This window comes from Parus major, chromosome 8 (assembly GCF_001522545.3).
Source record: "Parus major isolate Abel chromosome 8, Parus_major1.1, whole genome shotgun sequence".
Taxonomy (NCBI): Eukaryota; Metazoa; Chordata; class Aves; order Passeriformes; family Paridae; genus Parus; species Parus major.
In genome coordinates, this window is record NC_031777.1 from 404,824 (window position 1) to 426,215 (window position 21,392).

The 21,392-nt window shown below is 44.0% G+C and overlaps 1 protein-coding gene across 1 annotated transcript in view; it reads left to right on the forward strand.

The window, feature by feature from the left end:
• The first annotated feature begins 5,336 nt into the window (after positions 1-5,336).
• The window catches only part of NOTCH2 (notch receptor 2), a 77,648-nt gene continuing 61,592 nt past the window's right edge, over positions 5,337-21,392 (forward strand). Inside the window, exons 1-3 of the mRNA XM_019007585.2 lie at positions 5,337-5,788; positions 15,308-15,567; positions 16,226-16,561. Of these exons, the coding sequence (XP_018863130.1) occupies positions 5,679-5,788; positions 15,308-15,567; positions 16,226-16,561 (706 nt within the window). The 5' untranslated portion in view covers positions 5,337-5,678. The remainder of the gene's footprint in view (positions 5,789-15,307; positions 15,568-16,225; positions 16,562-21,392) is intronic.

Below are 21,392 nucleotides of genomic sequence, written 5' to 3' on the forward strand. Positions count from 1 at the left end.
AGCTGCATTTGTTATAAATATCAGTGTTCCAGCAGCTTCCTGGGCTTAAGACCCCAGCGATGAAAGACTTCAACTCTACCTGTGAATCTACAGGATGGTTCCCAGCTCTGCTCTTAGGAGGGTTAATTAGTAGTTTTTGCTGGTCCTAGGTGTTTGGAAGGGAAATTTGAACCAGATGATGGCAGGGCATGAAGTTCTGCATGTCCCAGAGCTTCGTGTAGTCAGATTTGCTGTTGGCATCCTCAAATTAAAAATAAAAAACAAACAACAAACCTGATGAATTTCTAAAGCAGAATTTCTTCACATTTACAGGCTTGTTCTTCAGAAATCCACTTAAATATTTTATTTTTGAATTTTTTTGTGCTTTCCTAGAGCATCAGTGAAGCAAACCAGTTTAGATATTAAAGTTTTCTCTCCCAAAAGGTACAGGGTGTTGGTTGAGTGCCTTCACACTTCTCTGAGCTCTGCTTAGCTTCTCAGTTGATGAGTCTTGCATTATCCAATTGATTTCAGGCTTTTGTGTGTAAAAACAGTGGAGGTGTCTTAATCTGATTAAAGTAATTCACTTTACAGACTGTTTCCATGCCCTGTAGACAAGCTTTGCCTTTAACTACTACCCTTAATATGTGAAGTACAAAATGGTCAGCTTGTTTAAATTCCCCAAATGTTAATGGTTTCTAAATCTGAGCTGAGTATAAGGCTAATGTACTGCTTTTTCACAGTAAGGATTTTTTGCTTCCTTCCCCCTCCACATGCCTGCCATAGGATGATGTGTTCTTCATGAAAATAAAATAAAATAAAAAGCTATTTTCCTATTTTCAGCTAGCTGGTATTTACCAGTGGTTTCTTCCCTGCTATACAATCTCACCGGACCTGTAATCTCTTGTGGTTAGTGGACAGCGTAATTAGTCCTTTGTGGTTTTCCTCCAAAATTTGGTTATCTTTGGGTATTCTCTCCACATGTGCAGTGCTGCTTTCTCCTTCCAGCTCTTCCAGCAGCTGCTGGAGAAGCATTTTACCCCTTTCTGCACCCGGAGGACCTTCCTGCAGAACATACCTCACGTTTCAGCATTAACTGCTTTTTTCACGCCCTGTTTTTCCTGAAGGGAATCAGCAGCTGTCTTTCTCTCCCTTGGAATTTGAGACCCCCTTGATTTGTTGTGTAACTGGTGTTTCTGGCCATGCTGATGGCTGTGCTCTTCAGGGCTGATCCACCTCTGACAAGCAACCCAGAGCATGGGATTTTCCATGCGTCTTGTGTTGCTGTTGTTCGAGGGCTTCAAATCCTTTTTCCTCCTCTCCCTTCGTACATAATGGGTGGCACAGTTGAACTGACAGGCTGTTTCTCATGAATCTCAATCGAGACAGAAAATTCACTGACTGCATAAAGGTTATAGAGACCTGTTTTGTCCTTATTTTCTGTCTAATCTTTTAAATGTGTTTTTAGCTTGACTTTTTTTTCTGCATTGTTTTCCACCCACTCCCACAAGAAAGCTTTTGAACCTGTGGGCAAGATAAAACCACGTAGGACAAAAGTCTTGGTTCTGATACTGAGTTTCTATGAACATAATGAAACATTTGTGGATAGAAAGAGGAGAGAGGCACATGCAGTGTCCTCCCAAGGAGAAAGCTGTGTTCTCTGCCAGGACATTGCTCTCCCTTTGTTTAAAATAAAACCTCTGCTCAGAGCCTGCACCTTCTGAGATGCAGGATAACCAACAAAGCTACAGGAAATCAACTTTAGAGTGCCTCTTTCTCACAGCATTAATTGTTTTGGTATTTTTCATGTCTATTTTTGCTTGACTTTTTCTGAACTTGTGGGCATTACTTATTGGCATTACTTTCCTTTGGGTAGTTACAGACTCTCAGACTTGCTCTGGCTATGGCTCGATTTCCCTCTAGCAAAGTTCTCCTAAAACCTGAACTTTGACACAGCTTCTGATCTTAATCCTACACTATTTCACTGAATTTTATAGCCCAGAAAATATTTGAATTCATAGTAGGCAAATGAAGTGTGGAAACCAAATCACAGCATCCAGATCATCTTGGCATTGTAAAGAACACTGAGGCAGAAACAAAACTTTTCTTTTCCCCCTAGATTTTAACAGTCTCTTTAGCCAAAAAGAAAAACTAAATCAAGGCATAATTGTGCCCCAGTTGTGAGCTTTGGATTTGGATGTCGAAAATCTCAGCATTCCCTAGAGTGTATCTTGTGCTCCTTTTACAGCCGTGGTTGTCTGGTTTTCCCTCTGGCCTTGGGAAATAGTCTTGGTAGGATGTTAAATGTCAGGTTAGATTTTACATCTCAGTGCAGGAGGGTGTGAGGGTTGGTGTGGACTCCAGGCTGGGTAGCATCACTGAAAATGCTCCTCTTGCCCTTTTCTGAGAAGGAAAGGAGCCTTTCTGAGAAGTCCTTCAACCCTGGCTGCAGTGGCTGCTGGAAATTTGGTACCCTGTTCTGGAATGGCTTGCCCTCTCCATGAGAAACAATCATTGAAAACCAGGGGCTGTCTTCCCAATATCCCTGTAAACACCTAAAATTCCTGAGGCTAACCCACCTTCTGGCAGTCTCGGTGGTTTTGCAAGCCCAGAAAACCAGCCAACAATTCACCATTTCTGTTTGTGTTAAACACAGAAGAAAACTGTCAAAAGCAGCTGTCAGAGCCTTGACAATGTGCTGATGCTGTCTATAAATGGCTTCTAGAAAAGTGGCTTTATCTTCTCCAGGCAAGGCTGCCTTTTCTCATGCTGCACACACCCCAGAGTATTTCCAGTTCACACACTGCATGCAGCAAAACAAACTTTTTACGCTGGCTGAGGTAGAAGGTAATTTCTGGCACTTTTAACTCTTGAGCACAACGTGGTAGAGGAGCAGAGAAGTAGCTTTTGAAGTGATTTGTGTTGAAATGCCTTGCTTTTGCATGTGTTGTGAAATTTTTATGAAAGATATAGTGAAATACAGGAAGGCAGTGCTTTGTGCACAGAAATGCTAATTTTACTGTGAGAACTGTAGTCTTCTATTTCCCTTGTGATTTCTTTTTTTTTTTTTCTGAGAGAAATCAAATGACTCTTTAATACTTATTTTAATATAGAGTATGGCTACATTTACATTCACTTCAGCTTTACTTGCATTTCAAAGCATTTCTATTCGGTCTGAAGCTGAAAAAGTAAAAATCAATTTTGCATTTGTTTTCTTAGCTTCTTTCACATCTGAAATAGTACAGACAAGATATATATTTAAAAGTTTATTGTCCTGTTGTCTCTGTGAAAGAACTCTAAAGGCTGGTAGTAGTTTAATGACCTGCTAAACAGCAGTTCAAGGTGGGAATAATCTGTCCAAAATTTATTTCCAAAAAGGAAAATTAATCATTACTTTGCTAATGCCTCTCTGCTGTGTCTGTATTTGGCTTAGCAAACCAAATTGGAATATTTGGTTGGGATCCTTACTGTGAGCCATCAGCCCCTGGTTCCCCTCGGTGTGGCTGTGCTGGAAGGTGTTTTTGGCCAAGTGCTGGTTAAGCTTTTACTACGTGGGTTACAAAATCAACTGCTCAGTTCTCTCTGGGGACGCGGGTACTCGACATTACAAAATTCGTGTTTGAAAGCACGAGCACAAAAGAAGTAATCCTCTGAGTATTTGCTTCACTGGCTCGAAGGGTGTGAAAAGAATGGAAATTCCAGGTGGTGAGGTGGGAAGAAGCGAGGTTGGTTCCCCTCCTGGCTCTCAGAAACTTTAACCCTCCTCCGTGTCCCTGGGTGGTGGGAGCTGTTGGAATCCCTTTTGGGATTTCCCTCGGACACGGAGCAGTTTTTGGGCACGGTGTAACCCAGCCCCACTAACTAGAGCCAATCTTTGCTGTGAAAACAAGCTGTTAGACAGCAGCAGATGAAGTTTGGAGCTGAGGCCGTGTGGATGTTGTGGTTAAATGGGATAGAAATGGTCAGACAGGTGCCCGCTGTGGGGGGGAATGCCGTGCAAAATCCGCCTTCATATTTGTGTCGCTGGGTAACCCTGACCTCAGGGGTTATCTGAAAGGGGCTCCCAGTGGAATTTTGTTCATTTCCTGAGAGCTCTGCAGAAGCAGTTCCATGCAAGTGCCCCTTTTTCAGAAATCAGCAGTTAACAGCAACAAGCATACTTGTGTTGTGGGAAACACTGATAACTTTCCCGGGGAGCTGGGTTTAATTTAACTGTGTTCTCCATAAGGGATTGCAAGCGTGAAGCGTTCCTATAGTGCCTCGTAGTGTGTGTGACCTGTTTGTGTGCTCCAGGGTTATTGAGAAATAACACTTCAAGCCCTGGACAGCAGAACCAGAGTCTGCTCCAAGCTGTCCAGTTGCTGGACTGAATTTGGTTGGCTTGCAGGGAGATCTTAGTGGGACTGCTGTGTTAACTCTTGAGTCCCATTCCTCAGTCACCAGCATATCAGTGGTGGTTTGGACCAGCTTTCCCTGATGCCCCTTGCCGAGTTTGTATTGAAAATTTAGTGCCACTTGAGGAAAGGAAACCATCCTTAAAAAAAAATAAAATGAGGGGCAGCCAACCCTACAACAGCTGGCTGACAAGTGGGCAGTTTAGGTGGTTGGATATTATTGATGGCTTCAGGTGCCTTTCATTAAAGGCTTTCCCAAATGCAATAAGGCTGTGGAAAGGGGGTCCCTAAAGGCGTGGAAGTGTGTGAGTTTGGGGCCAGGAGACAGAACTGGAGGCTGGGAAGAGCTCCTGACTTCTTGGTCTGTGGAGGAGTTCTGGACAGGAGCCAGGTGATCTGGTTCTGAGAGCTTTACCTGGTAGTTTGGTGCTACTCAAATGGCAGCTGTGGAATGGCTCCGTTTTTGTGGTTCCAAAGCTCCCTCTGCTCCTGCAGTTTCCATAGTTCTCACCCTTCTGGTCACTCTGGAAGCAGCCAGGGACCAAGTGCTGCTTCAGGTCCCTGTGAAGGGAAAAGCACTTTCCAGAGCTGGAGGTTCCATCAGGACAGACCTCACTGGGGCTTCCAGTGGACTTGGATAAAACCTGGCTGGCCCTGAGCTGTGTCATACTTAATTCCTTTTTAAAAACACACTGGTGAAAACATCAAGTTTGAGTTACAGAGCATCTCCTTAGAAATACCAAATTCCCTGCTGAAAGTTGTTAACAGCTCTGGTGTTTTCCACTTGCAAACACGATCCTGTCTGAAATCAGAGGCTACAACAGTACATGTTGCAGCAAATTCTGGATTGCTGGTGACATTCCCAAGGGACAGATGCTCCTGTTTCAGTGTTTCTACCCCTAGAGATGGTCAAAAAGAAGGAAAGGATTTGAGGCAAAATATTCTCTTAAGAAGGCTTAGGACTAGCTGCTTTGTATTTCAGTCCAGAATTTTGATCAGAAAGTAGTAACTGAGGACACTTAACCCAAAGTGCTCAGGTTGTGGCACGAATGTCTTTGGAGCTTGCTGAAATTACTGCGTGCTTTGCTTTGAAAACCTACCTTAAAGAAATTCTGTAAAGATTTGGTTGCCTGATGAACAAATCTGTATTTGATTCCTCTTTCAGTCTGGCTCTTTTGATGCTTCCAGAGATGAAATTAAACTATGTGATAATGCCTTTGTTTTTGTTCCAGTCCTATAAAATTTTCATTCCCCCGAACGCGCTAACGAAGCTTTGACCTGACATGTATTGTGGCTAGGGGTTTGATGGTTGTTTTCTTTTCTTGCCTTTCAGCTCTGCAGTGTATGGATGACTCCAAGCCATGTGTTAATGAGGGAAAGTGCATTCCGTATCAGAATGGTACAGGATATTGCAAGTAAGTTGGTTTCATTTCTAATCAATTTAATTAACCATTTTCTTTCCTTCAGGACCCTAACCAGAAAGGAAATACGAATTTTTAAGATTTCCTTATTGGGTTCTTTCAGCATAACAGTTTTAGCACAGTTGGTGTTTCTTTATGATGCATTAGTCCATGTGTGCTAGCTTTTTGTATTGTAAAAATTTGGGGTTCTTGTTCAGTATTTGGGTTTGGGTCTTGTCAGTTGGATGTCTTTGCACTAGGTTGGGAACTGAGGCCAAACCCATCACAGAGGTAAACTCTGAACCTTGTTTCCAGACCCACAAGCTAAGTTGAAACTTGCTCTCCATCTTCTAGCTCACCTTGCTTTGTAGAGCTCCAGCCTCAATTTAAATATTTTTGAGGTTTTTCAGAACTATTCTGCACTCTGAAGTGTGCCAATTCCCTTCTGCTGCTTGAGAGCAAGTAATACCTGTGAGATGCTAAAAACACACCAACAACCCCCCACAACCAAACATCCACATTTGTTTGCATCATATAAATTGATTTTGGTAGATGTTGGCACCCATCTTCACTTTGTTGCTGCATGGGAAGCTCATCAGCAGGGGCTTTGGCAGGGTGTGTTTTATCTGGAGAATATCACATCTATTTAAATGCAGTTCACCTTTCCAACTGCAGTACTTAGAATTATTTTTTTTTTTGTTATTTTTTTTAATGAAGTGATATTTTGCCAGAAGATGAATCCTCTTTGTTTGGCTGGGTTAATTTACTATGTCTGCAGTAACCAGATTATTTTCTTAAGGTTGTTTACTTCATCAGTTGATGTTGTGTCATTTTCTAGCATGCTAAGACATTATCTTAGTGCCAGCATTCTTTAAATATTAGTGAATTTTCTCCTGTTGATTTAGCTTGGCTAACACAGAGCTCTGCTCCTCACACTTCTCCATACTTGCAACTTCCCTAACCACAACCTTTAGTTCTCTATTAATGTGGTACACAGAGCTCAATGTACTTAAATTGCACCTGTGGCACACAAAGGGGAAATCATAATCTAATTTGAGGTTCTCCTCAGGTTCAAATCAATACCTGATGTGCAGAAAGGCCACAGAAAAGCAAATATGTAACTTGTTATTCCCTGTGTCTTTTAAAATTTCTAACTCTTGCTGCTTCCTATTCTTTTCCTTTCCATGCTTTTAGATTGTTGTCAGCTTAAAGGAGCTGCATCTCTGAAAAGAGAGCAGGAGCTTTTCCTGCTTTTCACTTGTATTTTGAGACTGCAACAAGAAATAAGTGTCTTTTGTAGACTTTTCTGATGTGGACTTAAGCATGTTAGTCTGGAGTCAAAGTTTGTAGGTCACAACAAAGGTAATAAACAAGACTGGTCCTGATGTTGGTGCTGCTTTTACCTTCCTCAGGACATTCTCTCCAACTTGCATGTTCCATGTCTTAACAATTGATTTTTACAGCCTGAGTTGGTTCATCTGATTAACTTCTGCACTGTTTGTAGTGCAGTCCAGATCTTGACGCATTTCCCACATCACAATGGCAGCTTTGACCACTGTTACATTTTTTTAGCACACATTTATAATAGTATAATGTTGCCTTCCTCCTTGTTGTGCAAAGTGTTCTTGCAGGTTTTAAACCAACCCCTCCTTCAAGAAACAGCTCAGTTCCTTTGCAGGTGCTGTATTAATTGGAAAGGCTAACAAAGAGCTGTATACAGAGATTAGTAAGTGTCTTTTAGTCCTGGCTCAAGCATACTTATTTTGCAGAAAGGAAGGAAAAAAGTAGCAAAACCCACCTCAGTTGTAAAGTCTCTACCTTTAGCAAGCTGATTGTTAGCATCCTGTTTTGGTTTTAACTTTTTTTTTTTTCCTTTCCTGCACTATGAGGAACTCTGAATAGGGGAACTTTCTCTCAGGTTTAGTAACCTAAATGACTTTCTGAATTTTTTGATGGTTGTGAAAGCAGAAATGTTTTGCTCAGGAAATTGAATTTATTACTAAAGCAAGTGGCTTGGCTTGTAAGTCTGCAGGATCTCTCAATGATTAGCAGCATCTCCACCCCTTCCACTTTCTTAAAGTTATCTGCAGTACTTCCTCTGCTGGGCAGTAAGTTGTTATAGCAGGCTCTCTTCCTCCTTCTGTACCTCCTCTTGGCTGAGCTGTTTGCTGTAGTGTGTGGTCAGGCCATCCAGTCAGTCTTGCTGTCTCCTAGGTGAACTGCTGAGGGAGAACCTGCCTCAGCAATAACCAAATGTGATAAGATGTGAGTAAGCACTGATAACAAAACACCTAGTCGGGATATTTGGCCCGGCAGTGGATGGCAGCGTAGTGCTGGAGCACTTTCCTTCATCTGGAAATCCTGTGGCATCTACTGCATTAAAAGAGAGAGCTGGTTTTCTGCTAGGAAACTGTTATGGTGGTGTATCTGGCATCTGTTATGGGAACAGTGGTTGTGACCCTTGTAAGGAAGCCGGGGTTGGAGCTTTATCAGATTGCTCTTGTGAGCGCCCTTTAAGTAGCTCTGTTCCCCTGGTGACGCTGCTGGCCCACGGCTGTCATCCTGTGCCACTGCTCGATAAAGTTACTGACCTCCTCTGACCTTGATTTTATATTTAGAAAATTACACATTCCTGTGTTTGCATCTTCCAAAGCTGGGTTTTTTTGTGTGTGAGAGTTCTCTTCCAGACTCATTCAGCGGCTCTCATGGTGAGGGTGAAGGCCTTACTCCACAGAATATGTCAGTCTCTGCAGCAGCACTGAAGGGGACCCATCCTTCCAAACTTTTCTTGGTCCTGCTTTGACAAAAGGCAGGTTCAGTTTGGAGTTTGGCTTGGCTTTGCACTGTGATGGGTGTTTTGTTGCTGTGATGGGTGGGGTGGTTTTTTTTCCCCTCCAAACATCTCCAGGCAGCCTTTTACACATTGAGGTGTCAAACATGAGGGAGCCTTCTTGTATCCTCTCATATCCAAAGAGAAGCAGTTGCTTAATGCTGATTGTGACCATCACAGCAAAGCAATTTCTTGTCTCCCTGCTGCTGGATGAGTGGGAAGCAGCAGTGGGAAGAGTCCATGGGGCAGTGCTGTGAACTTCGCAGCGTTCCTGCAGTTGCAGCAGGCTGGGAGCAGGGAGCTGTTTCAAGGACAAGCAGAGCAGGGATTTTGGCATCGCTGCCTGCTGCTTTCTGAGCACAGGGATCTGCTCTGCTGCAGGGGGATGCTGGATTGGGCAGTGCCTCTGCTTGGCATGGGGCAGGGCCCTAGAGCAGAGGCTCTTAAGTGATTTCCCCGTGTGCCACAGCTGTGGCCTCTCCCAACTTCCCACCCCAGTGGCAGGGAGAGAAGCAGAAGTGGGAAGGGTGTTGACACAGGGGTGCTGCAAGGTTTAGGGAGGAAACTAATCCTTGCCATTTCTTGTGCTGGGCAGGCTCGGACGACTGAATTTTTGTCTTTAGCAGTGTTGCGATTTGTGTATCCAGAAGGGATAGCTGTGCCTCTGTGAAACCAAGCACTGCTTTAACACTGAGGTCTTCTGCTGCTCCTGATGGTGTAAAAAATCCTCAAAGCTGTGCTTAGTCAAGTGGGGAGGCTGGAGAGCCAAAAATTCAGCCTCCTTCAGCGCAGCCTTTCATGCCCCAAGCTCCAGGGTTTGTACAGCTTTGTGTGCCTCTGTCTCTCCAGTGAGCAGGGCTTCTCTCACCATGTGCTGAAGTTTGTGCACCTTTCACACAGCACAAAACAGTCTTGTGTGTGGACTAGCAGCCTCTAAAAAATGCTGAACTCAAAGCAGCAATGGCATAGCAGTAAGGGGCTTCTATCCTAATTCTAGCCGTCAGTAATTTCAACTCCCTTGCAAGGCTTTTCACCTACCTTTCCTTCAAGATGGGTCTTCATAAATGAATTTTAACTTGGATTTAAGAGGACTTCTGGGGCTGAAGGCAAGATCCAAGACTGCAGAACTGCTGCTGAGACTGCAGCTGATATCTGCTTAGGATCTGTCTCGAGAGACTAATCACTCCTAGGGTAGTGAATGGGGAATACCCATAGGAGACCTTGTAGCAGGATGAGGTCTGAGAGTTTTCCAGAAGAGGCTAAATGCAGAAGTTGAAAGGTTGTCCCTTTCTGAGAATGGTCTGCCCTTTTCTGTTTCCTTCTGTCTCCTTTCAGAAGTTAAAGGAGACCCTTGAGACCAGGGCAGAGGAAAAAGGGGAGAGTACACTCACTGCTTGCTTAGATTCTGGGAACAGAGCAGTGATTTTCAGTGGTAATTATTTATTGTGAGTTACCTGCACACACCGAGAGCTCCTCTTTTGTGATGGGCAAAAAAAGCCAAACTAAACCTCGTCTGCTCAGACTGTGGAGCAGCTCTGCAGAGGCACTTTCTGTGGGCTGGGAACAATAGCTGTGTGCTGCTTTAAAGGCAGGGCAGGGAGGGCCGTCCCATCCCATCGTTTGCATTCAAAGTATGACGCATAAATGGGCGCCTTGAGACATGGGAAGGAGCGTTTGTAAAGCTAACCAGAGAATCCTGTTCTCCCTCCTGAGAGGAGGTGTAGGTGTGGGAGTCAGAACCCAGGAGCCAGAGGGAAGTCTGGTTAAAATCTGTAACGAAATAGCTGGGACCCTTCTCACGTTTAGTCATCAGACAGAATTTTTTCCCCTCTTCGGTGAAGCATCTTCCAATCAAAGTGGAGGGAGTGTTGGGCTGGAGGGGGGAGAAGCAGGACTACGAGGAAATTCTTCCCTTCTCTTTTTAAATTAAAACCATCTGCTTTCTTCTGTGCATCTCCAGATGATATCATGGGCCTGAGTAGAAAACTCCCATGAACATCAAACATCTGGAAGTCTGGTTAAAATTGTCTATAAGGTGCATTTGAAGAGACTGTCTTATGACTGTGCCCAGGCAAATATAGTACAGCACATGAGGAAGTTTTTCCAACAGACCAGACATATTTTTCCAGAAGTCTATTGAAAGCAGGAGAGAGCTAAGTTTTGGAAGGTAACTTTGATGTAGTTCTGTGGCAGAAGAGCCAAAAGCACAGCTTTTGTGAGCCTTCCACTTGGATTTGCAGCATTAGGTTGTTAGAGTGAATGCAGCTCTCTGGATTTGTGGATACTTCAAATTTGGATAAATACCTTCGTTTTGTTCCTATGTCTCTTGTTTAGCTCCATGAGAGCCTGAGCTAAGGCAAATGCAGGCTGGAGCTGAAAAGGAGGAGGGGGAAAAAAAAAAAAAAAGGCTGAGCTCTAAAGTATTTGTGCTGGAAAGTAGCCCAGAGAGAGTAAAGGAGAAGCTTTAATTAGAAGCAGCTGCATAGCTGATGCAGCCCACAGGACATTTTCCCATTTCAAACTCTCTAGCTTTCAGAAATCATGATTTGAATTAAGTTGTATGTGAAATTTGTTCTTAAAAGATTAAATTCCTGTTGAAGTAGGTTAAGAGACCTCATGTGCTTCCAGAAAGTGCCAGAACAAACTCCATCTTCCTGTTTCTTTTTCTGAGTGTTAGATGGAAAACTGAGGAGATACAGTGGCTTTTATTTGGAAAAGATTTGGTTTCCTGTTCTGAGCATGTCATTTGGAGCTGACACAAGCTGCTACAATTTTAAGCTGCTCTGTAGACAAGTGGGGTTTTTTTTCCTCTCCTAAAGAAAACTTGAAAGAGTAGGTTGGGATGAGAGCAGAGCAGGGGTGGTGGGAAGCTGGAGCTGCTGTTGAGTTTAATCATATCCTTTAAAAAAGTCTGGGCTAAGACTGCATGTTTTCAGTGTTTGCCTCTGTTTTTAGAAGAACAATGTGGTGCCCAACATGAATCAGGAGCAAATATTTGCAGTTTTGTCTACACCAACATTTAGAACTAAATTACTAGTATTTGTGCCTAGAGATGCTGATGATGGGAGACGTGGTTGAAGATCTGGACCGTAGGTTTTTTATTCTTTAACATTGAAAAAGGATTGCACTGAATTGCTGGAGGGCAAAATTGCATAGCTCTGTGACCAAGCACTTCTCCAGGAGGAGAAGAAAATGCTGGGTACGAGTGCCATGGGTACCTGACCTACCATCTCTCCACAGGCAGGCATGTTCCTTCTTCCAAATAAAAAGAGCTGAAGTTGAAAGAGGTTTTGCTGTTCCCTTTTGGGAGCCCTCCCTCATGTTTTTCTGATAGAAGATACCAGGACAAGCCTGGTCTTGGAGTGCTCTTCAACTTTGTACCAGAACATTTGTGTACAAAATGCTGGGCTGTTTGTGGGTGATGGTTGTCTCAGAGCACATATCTCGGCTTTCCTCTTCACTCATATACCAGCAAAACTCTTAATCAGTATTTAGGCTCCCTTCTCCCACTTGGCTGGGGGCAGCTGTTAAATGCACCTTCCAAACAACCTGAGTGTTGGGGCTTGGAGAGAAGACACGCTTTGGGGGTTTATTTACTTGTGGACAAAACATGGTATTTTCTTCTAGGCTTTCTGGTTTGCTTTACAGCCTTTCAATGAAAAAGCGCTTTAGCACTGAAATCTAGGTGTGTTTTGGTTTATTTTGTAGCTGCTGGTGGAGTGGGTGGTGTTGGAGGATTTCTGATGGGATGGCCTGGGTGGGGTCCTGTGAAGCTCTGGTTTGTTGCTCCTTCTTTCGTGGTAAAGAGAGCTGCAAGCTGTGTGCTGTGCTGTCTGAGGAGCTTGGTGTGCTGATGAAACCGGGAGAAATCCCCAAAACCAAACCTTGGGAGGCTTCTGGGACTGAAGTCCAGCTCCTCTCCACCCAGCCAGCTGCACATGGATGCCCAGAGACGTGGTTTATCTGCCCAGAGGGTCCCTGAGCAGGGGCTGCACTCGGTGTGCAGGCTCGGATGCCGTGGGAGTGGAGCAGTGCTCCAGCTCCTGGCACAGCTGTCTCTGCTGCCTGCCAGCCCTCCATGGGATCCAGCTCCTACAAACTGGAGCCCGCTGGCGTTTGGCCTGGTTTCCAACCTGGAGCAAGGAGGGATTTTGGATGCTGAAGGAAGGCTGTAGCCCGTGTGGCTCAGGCCCAGAATAGCCCAAGAGTGTCTCTCGTGTGATGTGGCCGCAGCTCACGCTGAGCCACGGCCCTGGGCTCTTAACTGAGGACGGCACAGGAGGCAGAGGCTGCTCTGCATTGCTATTGTCTCAGGATTTGCTTTCTGTAACTTTATTAATCCTGCCTTGCCCTGCAAAATCTCTCCTTTCATCTCTGTTCTTGGCTATGAAGTTGAAAGTATTAAGGTATGGTGAAAGGAGCCTAATTTGGGTGTGGACAGCGGTAAATTACAATTACGCACATATGACTTTCCTGCTTTAGACATATGGCTAAAGCTAGTTAATAAATTTTAACATGAGAAAAAACAGTTGTGGTCATCTAGTAATGACCCCTTGCATAACTTGGATAATAACCTCTCTGAATAGCTTTGTTTGCACTAGAGTGCATACTCTCCCTCAAACAGCCAGTCCTGGTGTTCTTTTAAACAAGCATGAGTGATGGAGAAATTCCACTGCAACCTTAAATGCGTTGTTCCCCTCTGCTGCTGAGAGACTGTGTACGAGTCTGGGTCTGAAAATAAAGATAATACCCTATTTCTAATTTGACTTCATCTAGCTTGAAGTTTTAAATGCTCAATTCTGTTATATGCTGGGAATTATTGTTAAATCCGTGTTTTATAGTGGACACTTGGAGCTTTTGATTAAATGTCTTGTTCCCTTTGCTAAAGAGACTGAGCCACCTGAGCTTTTCATTGTGGCCAGAGTTTTCTATTAATCATTACTGTTGGCTTCTTTGAATTCATTTGAGCTCTTCCCCTTAAAGAGCAAACACCAGAACTGATGCAGTGGCTGTACCAAGCATTTATCAGGTGTAGCATAATCTCATTTATTCCTGCTTGTTTTGGGAGGGATGCCCTGTGTGTTTTGTTTCTAGGTGTATAACTTTGCAGTGCTAAAGCACATTTTGGGTGCTGACTACATTCTCTCTGTTGAGAACTTGTCTTCTACCTGCATATTTGACCAGCATTGATGTTTTCCTTTGTTAATAATCAATAGATGTGTTGAATAGCACAGGAACAAAGGCAGATTCCTGTAGGATTCTGTTTAAAACCCAACTTTATGTCCATTCTTTGATTTTCAGATCCTGTCTGGTTATTTGTGGTGTTTTGTTGTGATGAGTTTGGTTTGGTTTTGGGTTTTTTTTTTTGATGGTGGTGGTTGTTGTTGTTGTTTATGTGGTTTTGCTTTTTTCCCCCTCCAATCTCCACTACTTTTAAGTGCATGAGGAAAAAAACACTTTCTAACAATCCCTTTACTGTTACATTCCTGCTTGAGGACTACAGATTTTGTGTATTTCTTACAGCTGGCATCTCCTCCCTTCAGATAAGAATAACTCACTTATTTAATAATTTTTCCTCATCTGGAACAAAACACATCTGATGTTCACCTCTGGTTTGTTTTGGTTTTTGGGGTTTTTTTTACTATGAAATATGTGGTTCTCATGGGCTGAATCTTGGTTTACTCACAGGTTACAGCAGAGAGTTGCAAGGGGACTGTGCTGTGTGTTAGGTGTTATTTTTACCCAGTGTGTAGCCTTGCAGCTTTCTGCTACCTGCTAGAATTAAATGGAACTGGGGGGGCACAGAGGTGGGGTTTGCAGGCTTGCTTGCCTGGATCCTCTGTCTCTGGAAGTTAAATGGTAAATCTGTACTACAAAGGCCAGTTAAAAGATGGATTACAGCTGACAAGCGCAGTCAGACTGTATTGACATAAGTTTAGGTTAGAGAGAAGCAACTGCAATTATTCTGCAGTTGGAGATCTTTGTATAAAATACTGCCCTGCTTGTAGATAGTGTGTGTGTACTCGTTTTTCTGTGGGAGACAGAGGAACAATGACCTTGTCGTTCGGGTGCTCGCCAGGGGCGTGGGAGACCTGAGTGCAGCGCTTGTGTTGCTATTTGAGTGCAGGCTTGAGCCAGTCCCAGTCCCAGATGCACTTATCAGCAGGAGGATGGAGCAGTATTCCTGTCTCACGGGAGCCTGGTGCAGACAGAGCTGCTGCACATCTCCAGCTCCCCAACGCTGCGTTTGTACCATGTTTGTGTAAATATTCTCGGAAGATGGATAATACCTGGTGTTAATGCCTTATTAAACTGCTCTGTTTTCCTCTAACAAAGGGTTAGTATGGGAGTAGGTGCAAGGAGTTGTTACTCAGCAGTTCTTGAACGCTCAGGCTCTGCTGAAGTTCTGCAGGGAAGTGCAGAAGCGAGGTTCTGCATTTGATACGGCTCCGATTGAATGTGGCATTGATTTTGCAATGAGCGATTTCACCATTTGCACTCAAGAGTCCAGTGGTCTCATTCGAGACAGTCCCACAGGAAATCCCTGTTACACTTGTGACGTCAGCCCTTGGGTTTGTTAGTGTCACCATCAATTATTGCAAACTTCCAGACTTTTGGTGGCCATGGGACCTCGTTCCTGGAGTCTTCCCAGAGCAGCAGGGCTTCGGGTGGGAGCGCTGCAATTCATTTCTCCTCTCTTGCAGGTGTCGAGAAGGTTTTCTTGGAGACTACTGTCAGTACAGGAACCCCTGTGAGAGCAACACCTGCAAGAACGGGGGGACCTGTGAAGCTGCATCCCTGATAGGAAAACCAACGTGTAGGTGTGCTCCAGGATTCACGGGGGAGGAGTGCCAGTACTCAGAATCTCACCTCTGCTACGTGTCCCAGCCCTGCCTGAACGGAGGCACTTGTCACCCCCACGGCCAGGACACCTACGAGTGCGTCTGTCTTCCCGGTTTCACAGGTGGGCTTCTGCATTTGTGCCTCCAGACCCCCTCCTTTGGGAACAGCTTCGCCCTGGAATGTTCTGGGGCAGTTGTAATACGCTCTCAGATTTTCTAGCTCCAGCACAGGAAATGAGAGGAAGTCTAAATGACTTCATGACCAAAAAAAGCAAAGGGGAATGGGGAATCAGACTCCCTACCCTTTACACGTAAGCAGAAAAATATTTGGATATTGTGGGGTTGTCCACATGGGAAAACTGAATGCAGAAACTACTCTGAAGTGGCTGTTGCACTTTGAATTCAGAGTCTAGTTTCTAGAAAAAAAACCAAAAACAGGCAGCAAATTTGACCAGCAGAATCTTTCTATGGGAAAACAATATTTTGATGCCTGAGGGGTGGCATGAAAATTTATTCCTTTCATTCTTGTTGGTGTGTGTAATATGACTTCAGATTGATTTTATAAATCACAACATTCTATATCTTGCTGCAACCTGGTTAGTGACTTCATAGTGTAACCACAAATTTATTTCCATTTCAGATATAATACGGTAATATGCAGACATCAGTTTTCCTGTAGCAATGTAAAGATTTGGTTCAGTAAAAATTTAGAGGCAGCACGAAAGAAAAGCTGTTTCCCACAGAAATAACCTTTCATTAATCTGCCTTGATTTCCTAAAGGAAAGGAATGCCAGTGGATTGATGCCTGCACATCTCAGCCTTGTGCCAATGGAAGTACCTGCACGGTGTCTGGGAATAAGTTCTCCTGCTCCTGCCTGGCTGGCTACACGGGTCAGAGGTGTGAGATAGATGTGAATGAGTGTGGCACACCAGGGCTGTGCCAGCACGGTGGCACCTGTGTCAACCTGCCCGGCTCCTACCGCTGCCAGTGCCGGCCGGGCTACACCGGGCACCGCTGCGAGAGCGTCTACGTGCCCTGCTCGCCGTCCCCCTGCATGAACGGGGGCACCTGCCACCAAACCAGCGACTTCACCTTCGAGTGCAACTGCCTGCCAGGTAACTCTCCTCCACAGGGCTTGGCTGGCCTTCTTCCTGCTCTTCTCCTCCGGGGATCTTCCCTGGGAGCTCCTCTCTGGGGTTTTTTTTGGGTTGTTCTGTTGCACTTCTTCTGCGCCTTTTTGGTTTTTTTACTCTTGGATTTCTCTCTGAGCTGAGCTGTTTCGGGATATTCCCTCGTGGGGAGTTGTGTTTATCTCAGTTTTCTGGGTCAGAAGAAAACTCTAAAGCTCGTCAGGATCTTGTTTCTTGTGTTTATTAGGATGTTATCACAAAACTTGGTAGGTTTTTCTAGACTTCCTACACAAGTTCAAATCGCTACAGCTTGGCACACTTTGGGCTCTGATGGCACAAAATGGCCCTGAACCACACAGCTGCTTCATTTTATATCTATTTTTACTTTATTAACAATAGACTTGTGTATTGTTTTTATATATTAACAAATAAGTTTTCTATATCTACTTACGTAGCTGAAACTGTGACTCACTTTCAACTAATCACTCTTTGTGCTCTCATAAACTGCAGAATCACGGAGAAGAAGGAAGAAGGAGAGCTAAAAACTACACTTTTTTTCTTCCATCTTTATGTGTTAAGCACTCTAAAATTTATATTTTTCACTTCAGTGACATACTAAACATTCTGCTACTTTCTACTTATTTTTTTATAAATCCTGGATTACGCAGGGATATTTGGAAGCCTTTCTGTCAGTGACAAATAGGATTAATTCCCTTTTGGAGAACAGGACAAACAGAGAAATGTCTCTCCATTTCTGGATTCCTGCACTCTGGGATGTGTGTGAGGTGCGAGGGAGAAGTCTCAGCAAGGCTGCAGGATGTTCATTTCTGAGTGCTGGGATTTCCTGATGCAGAAAGGAAGGAAAGGGAAGATGGTTAGAAATAATGAATTTCTCTGGGAACCAGTTAGAATCAAATAGGTGAAAGCTGTGAGGTAGGCTGGAGGAGATTAGGTTGGTATTTCATAGTGCCCATTTGGAATCTTAAATTCTACCAACATAAGCATTTACAAATACATAGTTTTGTGTTTGTAAAGTTCACTTCAGTGTTTGAAGAATGAACATGTGCTTTTTTCCTTCTCCATTTGCAACTCTAAGACACATTGAGTTCTATTCTCTTCTTTTTTTATCTTCTCCAGTTCCTCCAAATCTAACAACCCACCAGTTCCAACTTTTTACCCACACCCTTTTTATCTCCTGAGAAATTTTGGTTGCTTGTTTTCTGATGCTGCTGGCTGCCCTGAGTTCATGCACAGCAGGGGTGACATGCCTGCTCAGGACCAGGGTGACCACGTAGGGATGGTCATCATCCTGCTTGGGATGCTGCTCTCATCCTGTCCTCCTCCCTATCCACTTGTCAGCCTTGACCACAGGGCCTTACAAGTTGTCTTTGCATATTCAGGGTATTTTTAGGCTGATATATATATTTTTATTTTTTTTACTGAGTAATTCAACTCCATGGGAAAGCTGGCTGTTTGGAAATGCTTTGGACTAGACTTCCTACTTGAGTGTAGTACAGTTTGGCACACACAGACTCGGTGTGTGGTAATAGAGAAAAGTAAACTCTCTTGCCTTAAGCATGTCCCTGTTGTTATTTATGTGGAGGATGTAGCTGCCCCATTCTGTTTGGGATGAATAGAGAGTGGCTGTGTTCTCATGAGGATCACCTGGAGTCACAGGTCTGTGTGGAAGGGGCATTTAGAGCTTGGGGAAAATGTTCTCTTTTTGGAGACCTTGGTCTTGAGGTGTTGGCTCAAATGACCTTAAATGTACATTGCCAACCTTAGTGTCTGCTCTGGGCTGTCTGAGCAAGCATATGACTTTGAAGAATTTAACAAAGTCAAGCTTAAAGTAGAAGGATGGTTCATCTTTATTTTTAAAAGTGATTATTCTAACTATGCTTGAAGGGAGAGTGCAGTATCTTAATTAACCATTGCCCTGGAAGAACTTATTGCTTTTCTGCTTTGCATCTTTTTAAAATGAAATTATAAACCAAGTATCTCTGGATTAACAGTCTTGTCCAGAAATTCAGAATTTCCTTAAAAGTCAGATCTGTTTAGCCAGTTCAAGGACTTTAAGGCCTCGTGCAGGAGCAGCATGGTGGGAGGAAGAAGAGAGAAAGATGAAGCTGGAAGGACTTGATCCTGCCAAGCTGATGAGACAGTTTGCTTCAGTGATTCTCTTACAGGGGCACGAGACTGAGTAGGAGCAGATTTTCCCTTAGACAAATGTGTGGGCTGGCTGAAATATGGTCAGGAAATGGAAATGAGATTTCTATAGTAACAGTTACACACCTACACTCCTCACACGTTTTGGATTATTAGCTGTCTTTTTTGACTTGTTACACAGTGTGTGTAGTGGGGGTGAGCTCATGTGGCTCTGAGAGCCTTTACTTTTCTATTTCCTGTATTTGTTTAAGTTGGCCATACTGTTTTGCTAGCTTGATTTTTAAAACCAGTCATTTGAAAAACAGCAAAAAAAGGGAGCTGTTGGAGAGGCCCAGATGCTTCCACTGAACTCTCTGATAAAGGCAGGGCACCCAGCCATTTCTTTCTCCACTTAGTGCAGAGCATGCAGAGCAGAATTTCTGAAGTGTTGGAAAAGGTTCTGTCTGGGAAGGAAAGGTCAGCAGAAAGAGAAGAGAAATGGTGGCCTGTCACGCCTAGGGAGGATGTGAACAAGGCTTGCTCCTCTGGAAGACAGTGCCAAGATTATGGATGAGAAATTCCACTTGAGACTCCCTCTCTGAACTGGAGCAGTGCTGATGGTGCTGTGACTATAAATGGAATTGCTCTGGCCCTTCTGGACTGCCTGAAGATGCTGCCACTGCTGAGTGCTGTGGCCACAGAGGCAGCAGGCAGCTGCATCTCAAAATGCTGGAGTGGTTTTTGATAGGATTTAGTGTCTTGTGACCTGTAAAAGTGCTTTGAAGAAACTGTGCCCAAGCAGCAGTTTAGGCATAATTAGGCTACTACTGCACTGGCCTGGAAATGAGTTCTTGTTTCCTTCTTAGCTTTTCAGTGAGTTTAATCTATTTGAAAATACAGATGGGTGAGAATGAGAGCTTGAAAAAGTAGGAAAAACCCAGAACCTGGAGTTGTGTGTCACAGCATCTTTTCCTACTGTCACACGAGTGCTGTTTATGTACGGTGTAATCCAGCTGCTATTTGAAATTCCCAGGGTCCCATGTCACTTGTGGATGTACACAAACAAATCCTGCATTAGGTAATCCACAAAGTCATGTGTGTTAAGTCAGCAATTGGTGGCAAGCATCAAGTGAGTTATATATATATATACATTATGGGTATTGCATGCATCTCTCTGGAAGGTAACCTCATTTTTTAACTGTCTTAATCATTTTTCCTCTGGGCTTTGTTTGTCAGGATTGTAGACAAGTGGTCATGTTAGGTCAATCATAACAGTGTAGTAGCAAAAAAAGAAATTTTCCTTGAAGGAGACATAACCTGAAGCATTAGCAACTCCTTTGAATATAAGAATGAGCTCGTAGTCATAAATATTTGACAAAAAAGGACTTCATTTGGCAACTAACCTTTCATGGAATGTTAAACAAGTCAATAGAGGAAGTTCTTAGCTGGGAAAGTGATTATTCATTGTTATCCATCAAAATAATTACCCATTAACTAAGATAAGGACCCTAGGGAATTCCAAGGGCTTGTTCAGGAAGCGATCTGTCAGGCTGGAGCTGGCTGTTTATGAGAGCTGGAGCACTTCCTGGGAAGAGGAAGAAGTAACCTCACACCCAGCCACCGGTGGGGACGAGCTTTGGGGACGAGCACCCGAGCTCTGAGGTTCTCCTTGGCTGCAGCCTTGGGCTCCCAGGTGAGGTGGGTGCCCCTCTGTTCCAGCCCAGATGCCAGCTTGGGTAGCCCAGCTTAGTTTTTGCTCTCTGCCATCCCTGATTTCCTGCCAGCAGGCCCAAAGTCTGGAGATAACATGGCATTTTTCATGCATAATTTCCTGAATGTATGTTCCCGCTGCTAACTGGCCCTGAAACCAGCCTAGAAAGTCTGGGGTGTCATTTGTAGGTTGAAATAAGGCTGAAGGACAAAGATTTGGAGGGAATTGGATGCTCTGCAACGGGGTGGAGATGTCAGATGACATAAGAATAAAGTTATCTGCTTGTGTCAGTCTGTGTTTCACTAGGGGAGGAACAACATGCTGTTAGCAGTGGGAACACTTTTCCCCTTGAGGTTCTCATTCCTCAGTTTGATGTGCTTTGAGAGATGGAGCAAAAGTCAGGATGTGGATTGCAGACTGCTCTCGTGCAGGGAGAAAACACAGGACAACATGAGAGTCCCAGCACAGGGGGGAGCAGGAAGCAGTGTCAGGTGTCCAAATACATCAAAACAGCGAGCTCTGTGGCTTTCTGGAAGAGAGTCAGGTTATATAACTGCAGAATTAGATCCTGGGACCCCAGCTAGAGAAAAGCTCACATATCTCAGAGCAGCTCTTTGCTGGTGTAACTGGTTAAAATGTGAAAATACAGAATGGCTTGGTGAGGTTTTAGTAGTGGGGTGATTTCCATGCTTTATTCTGGAAATAATTGGGCCACTTTAAATTTGTGTGAAGTGCAGTGAGAGAGTTTAAATGCCTGCTGTCAGAAATTTGTTTACTAGAAAGTAGGGCTGGTCTTTGTATTATCCAAACTGAAGAGATAAGAACTTAAACCTTTTGTCTTTGTGGTTGAGGGTGCATTTCCACGCTGATCACGTGTGGGCATGAGTGCAATGTGTGGTCAGTGGGATGATTCCTCCTCCCAAGCTGAAACACAAACTGATAGGACACCCTTGTGTTTTA